The 12,150-nt window shown below is 37.2% G+C and overlaps 1 protein-coding gene across 1 annotated transcript in view; it reads left to right on the top strand.

Annotated features, from left to right (window-relative positions):
• The window catches only part of LOC122002717 (beta-hexosaminidase 1-like), a 59,532-nt gene that overhangs the window by 42,762 nt on the left and 4,620 nt on the right, over nucleotides 1-12,150 (top strand). The window contains exons 12-14 of the mRNA XM_042557990.1: nucleotides 5,340-5,438; nucleotides 5,556-5,615; nucleotides 5,711-5,961. Coding sequence (XP_042413924.1) covers nucleotides 5,340-5,438; nucleotides 5,556-5,615; nucleotides 5,711-5,961 — 410 coding nt within the window. The remainder of the gene's footprint in view (nucleotides 1-5,339; nucleotides 5,439-5,555; nucleotides 5,616-5,710; nucleotides 5,962-12,150) is intronic.

Below are 12,150 nucleotides of genomic sequence, written 5' to 3'. Positions count from 1 at the left end.
ATAGTAGGGGATAGAGTCCAATGGCGTAGAAGGATCTATCCTAGTGGGATAAGACTTTATTGTTGTTGTATAGAAATCAATATTGATCGACATTGGTTATCTCTACTCTACCAATTATGTTGATACTTAACATTCATTGACACACTTCAGTATGCAGTAATATTAATATTTGTGCTCCTGGGGCAAGGTTGAGTTGGCTTGTGCGAGATAGAGTTGCTACAATAGGGCAAGGGTTAGAATCTCGGTAAAGCCGAGGAAACAACCCTCCCCGCACTATCCAACTACAACTTCCCGTTTTACTTTCTCATAGATGGTCGTGGGGTCGACCGTGTGGAGCCGCTGGGGTGGCGGATTCCACCTTTTGCTACAATATTAATATTTGTTACTTTTTGTTGTAGCTTTGCTTTGTTTTTTCTAAATTCTAATTCAATTAATTATAGCATTCTTATACCTTTAGTTTAAGGGGAGCTTAGCGCAACGGTAAAGTTGTTGCCATGTGATCAGATGGTCATGGGTTTGAGTCATGGAAACCTCTTACAATACAGGATAAGACTGCGTATAATAGACCTAGTCCAACCTTTTCTCGGGACCCATATTAGTGGAAACCTCTACCCTTTTTTTATACCTGTAGTTTTGTAAATAAACAAGTTATTTAGAAGATAATTATAGGAGGAAAACTTAAATGAATTCATCTTGACTCACTTTAAAGTAAAAAATTAGTAAAATCATTTATAATTCAAACTTATTAATGTATAAAGTTTAAATGATGGATGATTAAGTAAAACTCATTTAATTTTTTTCTGGCATGTTTTGATAGTTGCTGAAGTGTGTCTAATTTCAATAATATGGTATAATATGTTTAAATTTATTTGATTATCTAATAGTTATATTATTATTGTATAAACTGAGTAGAAGATGATTAAAGGAATACAACCTATTTAAATTCATCTATTTTGATGCATGTCAAAGCATGGTGAATTTCAACATAATACGATGCTAAAATCGCCCTATACTTGCTAGGATCAAAGTGTTAACATCAAGGTTTAAAATCTTGAGCCGTGTCAAAACAAGTCTTTGACTCGAATGATACTTTTTTGGTATCGTGTTCATGTTTCGATGCATGGTGCTGGTAATGGATTGAAGTTGAAGAATGAAGGAGATGAAGCATAGAAAGGAAACATTGTCTGTGTTAGTATGGTTTTAAATCTGATACCATATCAAGTGAAACAGTCGAAACATATCTTTCCATTCTTTCTAGTAAATTATTGAAACTTGATATTGCTCAACACACGCTGGAAAGATAAATTATTGAAACTCAATATCACTCGGCATGGATAATGTCTCATTCCTTTGCTTTATCTCTGACCTCCTTTAACCTCCAATCAATCATTGACGCATTCATTGGACCATTGGTATGATATTGGAACAACATTTTCTAGCAAAGACTGGAATTATGGCACAACTCGAGATTTTGAAACTTGATGCTGAGCGGTATTGAGTTTCAATAATTTACTAACGATATGTTTCGATTTGTATGATACGATATTTCAAATCATGGTTGACATGTTTAAACGTTGCCCCTAAATATGCGGTTACCATTGTCTTCTTCTTCCTCCATCCACATCCCATTTTCCACCTGCACTGTCTATCATCATTTTGGCAAGGCCACCATACTCCAACTTGAAATGAGATTTTAAACTTTATTTCCAATCAAAACCCAATCCTCAAGTGAGAATTTTCTATTTTTTTAGGACACCCTTTGATTGCTGACTTCTTATATCTGCCTCGGAAAGATGCCATCTTGATTTTAAATTTATTCACTTGGTGGGATCACTATTTTGTTGGTGGGAGAGAATGAGGCAAAATAAAATAAACTAATTAAAATTAAGAAATTGATCAAGGGTGTGAAATACATTATAAATTTTATTTGACTTTCTTAACTGAACTTAGTTTATTTTGTCCAGATCATAATTAGACTTGGATTATTGTGAAGGCTTATATGAATGGCTTCAACCTATTGTTTGAGACCTATTGTTCTTCAATGAAGTTATTGTATCTCCTCTCTCTTGTCATGTGAGTGTCCACTGAAACACACTAATTCAATTGGAACTTTTGAATGCTAGAAACAACATATTCCATAACTTGTGGATGTTAAACTAGCTTTCCTCTCTCCATTAATTCACTTTTTCATCTTTTCATAAGCAAAAAGTTCTAGAGTAGGCACAAGATTTTCCTGTTACAAAACTGCTAGTCTGTCCAACTCTATCGTCCATCTGTTAGAGTTTTACCTTTCCAACCGTTTATTCATGTTCATTTCAAATGGAAAATGACATCCACTACAAAAAAAAACAGGTTTACCGACGGAATTTTCCGTCGTAATTCCATCGGTATAGTTGCTTAGTGACGGAATTATGACGGAAAATCAGTTGTCGGAAGATAATTTGTCGAAAACAGATATACCGACGGAATTTGAATTCCGTCGGTAATTACCGACGGAATTAGGATTTCCGTAGTAAAATTTACCGACGGAATTAGGATTTCCGTAGTAAAATTTACCGACGGGATTTATATTTCCGTCGGTAAATCATGTCGGAAATAGTGCTTCTGGTAGTTGCGATTACCGACGGAATTTATATTTCCGTCGGTAAATAATTTTATAAATACCGACGGAAATAGCGTTTCCGTCGGTAAACCATTACGATAATTGCCAACGGAATACTTATTCCGTCGGTATTCCGTCGGTAAAATAAAAAAAAATTACAAGAAAAAATTTATATTTCTTTTTGTACTTGTTTACAATCCATATATACACTAAATCATCACAGACGATGACATTTCATATATACAAACACATACAAACAATCACATCCATACAAACACATACAAACAATTACTTTCACACCTACAAACACATTTCATATATCCTAATAATTCATACAATTCATACAAACATAAATAAACTATAACATCCATACAAACAAAGTAATATAAATAAAAACAATCACAATCATCTAAAACAAATAAAATCTAAACAAATCACAATAATAGAAACAAACTAAACTATCCAAATTTCCATATATAAATCCAAATTTATAGAATCAGATATTTAAATACATACCATGATAGAAAATACTCCAAATTATACATCCGCATATAATAAAAAATCCTGCAAAAAGTAAAATGCAATAGAATATGATTATTTATGAATAAGATAAAATTTTTGTAGTGATTTATATATAGCTAATTTTGATACCTGGATATAAATGAGCAAATGATGATGACGATGACGATGACGATGACGACGACGATGATGATCAATATGTCAATAAGAACTCCTGAAACATACAATAATATAATATTTAGAAATGTGCAGATTAAAATATCAAAACATAATAAATATAATTTTGTAATACTATAATGAAATGCTGAAACCTAAAAAAGAATGATGCATGCCTCAACTATTCATGATTAGATCTTTCAAAAATACTCAAACAAACAAAAGGTTAATAATTAAAACTAAGTAGGAAAAACTACTTATAAAAGGATGATCCCTCCAAAACTCTGTAAAGACTTCCTCTAGAAATCATTACAATGACACTCGTTAAATATGCAAGAAAAGAAATGAGAGCAATGCACTAAAAAAGTATAATGTTTAACTAATATATAATGTTTGCACAAATTAACCCAACTTAATTTGAACCACAATTTTCATTTTCTATAAGGAAATTAAACTGATTAATTAATTAATTAATAATTTTTGGGTTAAAGAGACGCACTAAGAAATTAAAAACCACCCATGAATACCTAATGCATACTATATTTTCCAAAAGTACATAAGTTGGATTAAATCTTATCATAATTTGGTTTAACATTGACAAGATTATCATTTTATATCAATCATGTAGATGGTACATTCCTAGCCAATGTGTTGAAGACATCTTCAGACAATTTTCATATATATGAAGACCCTGCCCATCCTAGCTAAAATCTCTAGTCATGAGGGAAAACCTTATAATCGTTATTAACAAAGGTCGCAAACTAAAATTTTGAATTTTTTGAAACCCCATTAATTAGTTTAAAAGATTGGATCAATACTAACAATTGGATCAATTTAACTAGCTAGCTAGCTTGAGTCATTCTGTATTGGTTGGCTAGCTAGCAAGTTATATAAAATACCAAGTCATCTCTTGTCTCCTCCATCAGTTACTCCATATATTCATATAATATTCCATGTTTATTTTGTGTCCCTACACAATAGAGAAAAAAATTGTAGTAGAAACCACTTGCTGGCAGCCAACACAACCATCGGCCAGCACAGCCGTCGGCTGCTTGCAAGCGCTCGACACAGCTGCCGTTCACTTGCAAGCTCTTGGCACAGTCGCCGACCACTTGCTAGCAGCTGGACGACCGCTTGCTAGCAGCTGATCGGCACAGTTGTCGGTTGTTTGCTAGCAGCCGCCGGCAAGCGATAGACCGCTTGCTAGCGGCCGACACAACCACTAGCGTGCGGCTAGCGCCCGGCAAAGCCGCCAGCCGTGTGGTAGCGACTGGCGGAGAGGAGAAAAATGGAGAGGAGAGGAGAGAACTTACCTGAAGATCATCGGAGAGGAGAGATCGCGCTGGAATCGCCGAAAAGGAGAGATCGCGCCGGAATCGCCGAAGAGGAGAGATTGCGCCGGAATCGCAGGAGAGGAGGAAATCGAGCGCACGAGAGGAGAAGGGCTGGTGCCCTAATTTTATTTTTGGTATTACCGACGGAATTTAGATTCCGTCGGTAATTTTCGACGGAATTTAGATTCCGTCGGTAATTTCTGACGGAATCTAAATTCCGTCGGTAATCCAGATACTTTTGTTATTATTTAAGTATTTCCGACGGAATCTAAATTCCGTCGGTAATTACCGACGGAATCTAGATTCCGTCGGAAATCCTGATATTTATATTTCAAGATTACCGACGGAAATTAGATTCCGTCGGTACTTATCGACGGAAATCATATTCCGTCGGTAATCCTGATTTTCCCCCGTTAATAAATAGTTCCCATCATTGTATCGACGGAAATCAAATTCCGTCGGAAAATATTACCGACGGAATTTTAATTCCGTCGGTAATATTAACATTTTACCGACGGAAAATTAATTCCGTCGGTAATATTTGATATTACCGACGGAAATTAGATTCCGTCGGAGAATACCGATGGAAATTAGCTTCCGTCGGAGATTACCGACAGAATATTATTCCGTCGGTATATTCCGTCGGTAAACCTGATTATTTTTGTAGTGATCCATCATATTGATTATTCACAAATTTAAATTAACAGCACTTTTACCTCTTTGTACAGGCTTCAGGAGCGAAACATGACTAATAAGGAAGCATACCAATATTTTGTATTGAGGGCTCAGAAGATAGCTGCAGATCTTGGTTGGATTCCTGTTAACTGGTACGTTTGTTATTCTTTCTTAATTCATTTTATTCCACCTATAATATAGAAGGTGATGGGCAATAACATTTCAATATTAATCACAGTTTTTTTATTCACTTTTTTTTTCATAATCAGGGAAGAGACATTCAATACATTCAACAAAAGCCTCAATCCACAGACTGTTGTACATAATTGGTTTGTTGCTTTACCACACAGTTTTCCCATTCTTGTGTATCTAGTTTATGCCTGTTCATTCTTGTTAAGGTCTGTACATGATTGGTTTCTTACAGGTGGGGTCCTGGAGTCTGTCCAGAAGTGGTTGAGAAGGGTTTTAGATGTATTGTAAGCAACCAAGGTGTCTGGTATCTTGATCATCTTGATATCCCATGGGAGGACTTCTACACCAATGAGCCATTAGAAGGGATAAACAATACGGCACAACAGAATCTTGTGCTTGGTGGTGAAGTTTGCATGTGGGGAGAGATGGCTGATACATCTGTTGTTCAGCAAACAATCTGGCCTCGTGCTGCTGCAGCTGCAGGTATGTAGAATAGTAATTGATATGTCACTTAGGAACTCCAACTAAATATTCTCACTAGATAAAAGTATTCATAAAACACAGCTAGTAGGCTTATTCCTGAGTTTTAGATAGGGTTAGTTTTGTTTAAGAACTAAGAAATACAAAACCTATAACCCATAACAGTATCATAATAAAATATTTTCTCTCTCTCAACTTAGTTTTGAATCTGATTCCTCTTCTACACAGTTAGATTACGCCAACTTTCCCTGTACCATAATAACTCCTAATTATCCTTCTCTATGGAAATTTTACTTTCTCTCTCTTACTCCATCTTCCTAATTCTCCTTCTCTATAAAAGTTTATGATAAAGTTGCAAGGTATTGAACAATAAGAAATATCTTCTTGAAGATAAGTTATCGCACAGAACATCCTTCTGCAAAATGAGAATGGATCTTTTGCAAGAAATTATTATGTATGGGTGTAAACCTATAGAGGCTTAATAAGCTATGATTTTAGGATGATGACTTTAAAAACCTCCTGATGTTGAAGACTAGCAAGCGAGAACATTTTCATAGTTACTAAGTGATATATATTTCGCAGTCAATGTTGTGAGTTTTCTCATGCAACAATCTATGAAGTGTCATGACAAGGTTGTGTCGAAAATCTTCAATATCTTAATGGAACTCGATGTAATGGGTTTTTTTACAAGAAGGATGGACACTTAAATATTATCAACTTTTATAATTTTGATTTTGTTGGATCGGATATTACTAGAACATTGACCTTAGGATTCTATACTATATTGAAGGCAAACGTGTAATGTGAAAAAAATAAAAAACCAAATGTGGTAAGCACAATCGAATGTTGGAGATAAATAAAAGGTATTGCAAATAGAATATGTGGATAATGTGTATAGTCTACTTCGGCTTTAACATTACAAAACTAAATGATATACCTTGTTCAATAAGAGCATCTACAACAACATCAAATATTTCTCACAAATATTTGTGGTCCCCACGCCCATATCATCAATCAAATATCTCACTCCTCAAATATTTATGGGTCCCACTTGTTGGTGCAACCTTAGGTCAAGGTTGACCTGGTTGACTTGACTCGAGTTGACCTGACTCGAGTTGTATTTTGATGTTTGACTTAGGAAGATTGATGGTGCAACCTTAGGTCAAGGTTGACCTAGTTGAGTTGTATTTTGATGTTTGACACTCGTGGAAGAGTTGTATTCTTGATATGGGACAAATGTTTGGGAGATTATTGGTGCAACGTAGGTCAAGGTTGACCTGGTTGACCTGATTCGGGAAAGAGTCCAAGTATGGAGACTTGGCAACGGAAAAAGTCCAAGCAGGGAACTTGGCACTGGAAAAGTCCAAGCAGGGAGCTTGGCACGCGAAAAGTCCAAGTGTGGAGACTTGGCACGGGAAAAGTCCAAGTATGGAGACTTGGCATCGAAAAGTCCAAGTATGGAGACTTAGACGGAGAAGTCCAAGCAGGAGCTTGACGAGAAAGTCCTAACTGGATGTAGGCAGGTGGAAAGTCCCGTGAGTGAAGCCAGTGGGAAAGTCCTAACTGGAGGCAGTGTGAAAGTCCCGTGAGTGAAGTGGGAAAGTCCTAACTGGATGTTAGGCAGTGGAAAGTCCTGGTGAGTGAAGCCAGTGAGAAAGTCCTAACTGGGATGTTAGGGTGGAAATCCTCGTGAGTGAAGTTAGGTGAAAGTCCCGTGAGTGAAGCCGTAGGGAAAATCCAGATGGATCAAGGGTGATCGGACATCCGGTGTTGGGAAGTCCAAGTAGATCGAGGGTGATCGGATACTGGCACGAAGAGGAAAGTTCAAGTGGGTCGAAGGGATTGACCGGACATTTGGTGGGAAGTTTTAGCAGGTCAAGGGAGTGACCGGATGCTAAGATGATGTACCAATAGGTCAAGGTGGACCGGATATTGGTCGATTGGTTGGGAAAATTTGGATCGATCGGTGACCGATCCATGATATCAGGTTTCGACCGTCCGGAGACCGATCGAAGCGATCGAGATGCCTCATGAAGCATCGATCGGCCCGGGACCGATCGAAGGAATCTCGATCGGTCCCGGACCGATCGAGGCATGCAGAGTTGGCAACTCTTTGAAAGCACTGATCGGTCCGGGACCGATCAAGAGAGCCCGATCGGTCCCCACGACCGATCGATCAGCATCGATCGGTGATGCGATCGGTCCGGCACTAGCCGCTGGCTCACAACGGCTAGTCTTCTTCTTCGGTGAATGCAGGTATAAGGGCCGAGTGCTTCTACAGTGGAGACACTCTTACTTCTTCTTCTTCCTTCCGCTGCGAAGCTGTTGTGCTTGAGCTTTGTTGAGCTCCTCCTCGTCGCTTCGCGTGAGCTTCATTCCACGATCGGATCACTTGCTTCCGAGTTGCTTGTCAGATCCGTCCGTGACTTCATCCGGTCGACGAGAAGGCAAGCTACCGTGTTTACATTCTGTTGTATTTTGTTCTTGCTATTCTCTTGTACTCTTAGCTTGTTGTTGTGGCGAGATTTCTCCACCCACAAGGAGTTTGATTTAGCCGGTTTTCCGGGGACTCATCCACCGACGGATTGATAGGCTTCGTCCACCTTACGGACACGCCGAGGAGTAGGAGTTTCATCTCCGAACCTCGTTACATCCTTGCGTAGAGGTTTGATTTCTTCTCCTGTTTTCTTTCTGCATTTAGTTTCCGCTGCGCTAACCCTAGTTTGTAGAAAGAAACGCGAGCAATTGGGGTCGGCTATTCACACCCCCCTCTCTAGCCGTACGAAGAGATCCTAACACCACTATCATTTTATTAATTTACATCTAATTTTATTGAAAGGGAGCCTTGGGGCAACGGTAAAGTTGTTGCTTTGTGACCTAAAGGTCACGGATTCGAATCTTAGAAACAACCTCTTGCAAAAAGCAGGGTAAAGTTGCGTACAATGGATCCTTTTCCGTGACCCTGCATGGCGAGAGCTTCGTGCACCGGACTGTTCCTTTTAGCTAACCCCACCTAGTGGGATAAGGCTTGGCTGTTGTTGTACATCTAATGTTATATTTAAAGAAAATTAATTATACTTATCAATTTTTAATTTAATATATTTTAATATTTATTTATATTTTGATAATTATTAAATATAATGAATTTAATAATAATATTTTATTTAAATATAAGCAGACATAAATTTTTTAAAAATAATACAATATACACGAATATAAATGTTTCATATATTCAAAATTGAAATACTGAAGTACAAATCACGTAAATAAAATATAGAATGATAAACCATAGAAATTAAAAACCATAATTAGTTAATAAAATAAATAAAAATTCACTACATATTCAATCTTTTCTTCAGTTGCACACATATCACTAGATGGTTCTGAAGTTGTTCATTTGTCATGCCTCGTGTGTCCTTACGAGGAGTTGATATGCTTAGATGAGTTGATCCACTTTCTTATTGTTATTATACTCCTCCAAATGTGCTACTGACTGTTGCATAGTCTTATTCAATTTATCAATTAGGCCTACTCTTTCTTTACCTTTCCTCTTTGCTGATTTTTGTCCCATTGGAAGAGATCGGGTTTCTCTATCATCCACATCAATAGATGTGTTAGGATTTGAAGAGTCAATATAAGCACCTGATGATTCTAGTGTCCTTGCTTTCTTTGTAGCTCGTCACTCTGAGGATTGAAAAGCGTACATCGGACTATCTTTCACAATCATCCACACATGTTCATATTAGAAAGTAGATTTAAAAGTACTTTGTATTCTTCATGAGCCCACACCATTAAATCCTTGTCGCTTCATCCGCTTGGTCGATCATTGTTCCATTTATTGTAGATTCCATTATATCTATTCAAGATCTTTTTCACCGAAGCTCAATGTGATTTTGCTTTATTCGCAGTTCTCTATTTAGTTCCCTTATCTCGATTGGTATTATAGTATGTGACCACACGTTTCCAAAAAGACTCTCTTCTAGGCATTACCAACTACTGAATCTTCGCTCATGATTGTGTAGGCTACTGCAAGGAGCTTATCATCTGCTATTGTCCACACTGTTCGTTTGCTATGATCTCCATCCGATGCATTGCCCGTCTCAGTTGTTTGATTGAAAATAATATTGTTAAGCCCTATTTGAGATGAGAATGAAGTAAATTGTGAATCGGGGAGTGCATGAGATGTTTCTATACCTTTATCACTATCACTTGCATCAACACTAGTTCTTCGCGATTCATTCGATTGAATCCTCGGTGATTGAAGCGGATTAATTCCATGAGATGGAGCTTGCATGAAATATTGGTTATTTTACCAATATTCTGGGGGACGTGTATAAAAAGATGCTCGAGGGTCGCTACTCGAAAAATTTGGATAACTTTAAAAATTATGATAATATGGTGGTGGGTTTGGAAAAGGTTGGAAATTTTGTGGGTGTTGTGTGAGAAATGGAAATGGAGGTTGTAGATTGGGACGGACTTGATGTTGGAGTTGCAAGGTTGCAAACATAGTCCCACATTGAAAACACATGGGAAAGATCATAAGTTTATAAGAGAAAAAGATATCTCCATTGGTATGAGGCCTTTTGGAGAGAACCCAAGAGCAAAAGCCATGAGGGTCTAAGCCCAAAGTGGACAATATCATGCTATTGTGGAGATATCTAAATTCTTTTCGATTCAACAGTTGGTATCAGAGCCCGGGCTGTCAGAAGGTTTAACCGCCGACTGTGCACAAGAGCTATGGTCTGATTGAGCCATGTGAGTACAATATTGACCTCGAACAAAGAAAGTGGGGGCTCCTATGTTCGGATCAAGAGGACCAGACACCAGGCAGGAAGTCCTAGTTGCGGCTAGGCAAGGAAGTCCTAGTAGGTCGGGTGGACCGAGGGGCAGGAAGACCTGGTGGGTCGAGGATCGGACATGGAAGCCTGTGGTCCTTTGTTTGAGGGGGGGATTGTTGGGGTTGCAAGGTTGCAAACATAGTCCCACATTAAAAACACATGGGAAAGATCATGAGTTTATAAAGAGAAAGATATCTCCATTGGTATGAGACATTTTGGGGAGAGCCCAAGAGCAAAGCCATGAGGGTCTAGGCCCAAAGTGGACAATATCATGTCATTGTGGAGATATCTAAATTCTTTTCGATCCAACACTTGAAAATTTTCTCCACTTGAATTTTCGTCAATATATGGAGAATTCAATAAGTCCCCAAAATAATGACCGAAATCTCTATCCATTTTCCTCTAAATTTTGGATACTCAGTGATTTTTTTGGTTGAAAGATGAATAAAAAAATGAGATATATATAGAAGAAAAAAAAGACCGTTCGGTTGAAAGATGAATAAAAAAATGAGATATATATAGAAGAAAAAAAAACCGTTACCCAACGCTCTAAAAACTGAATGTTGAATTAAATTGACCGTTACAACGCTTACCTTCAACATTCAACTTTAAAAAAAAATAAAAAAACAACAATAACTCCTACAACAGCTATAGACGTGTGGGAGGGCCCACCACCTGTTGCAGCGGTAGCTCTATTTACTTTTTTTTTATTTTTTATTTTTTTTAATGCCACGTAGGGTAGAAATCACCGACCATAGAGTTATGTCCAGTGATTTTTAAATATCCCCATCCCTATCTATCATAATGGAGGATATTTGAGATCAGGGATATTTGGAGAAATATCCCCATAGTGTGGTTGCCCTAAGAGAACTATCTATGTTGCCAATGATTTAGCGCTCCACAAATTCGCTAAATTAGGAACTAAGAAGATTAGCATGTCATGCACTTTTTCTATGTACATTTTTTAAAGAATAAATTTTCAACACTATTTTTACCAAGTCTCTTCTTAAAAAGACTAGGTGCAAATAACATAATCTACTTTTGTAATTTAGATTTATTAGATATTATAGAGTCTATAAGTACATGGATTGTAATTATAGTTTTGACAATAAAAATGATATCAAGTGTTCTTTTAGCTAGAATAGGAGAGGTAGAATTGACAAAAAAAAAAAAAAAAAAATAATGAAGGTTGAATTAAGAAAAACAAATGTCAATGTCATGACTTAAATATCTATACCATTTTTCAAAAGGATATAACAACAATTAAGTTTTTATCCTACTAAGTGGGGTCGTCTATATGGTCCTAAATCGGAATGATACGATTTCGATATCATATTGTGCTATGCTAATATAG

The sequence above is a fragment of the Zingiber officinale genome, chromosome 7A (genome assembly GCF_018446385.1).
Source record: "Zingiber officinale cultivar Zhangliang chromosome 7A, Zo_v1.1, whole genome shotgun sequence".
In the NCBI taxonomy this organism is placed as follows: Eukaryota; Viridiplantae; Streptophyta; class Magnoliopsida; order Zingiberales; family Zingiberaceae; genus Zingiber; species Zingiber officinale.
This window is presented reverse-complemented; position numbering and strand designations above follow the sequence as displayed.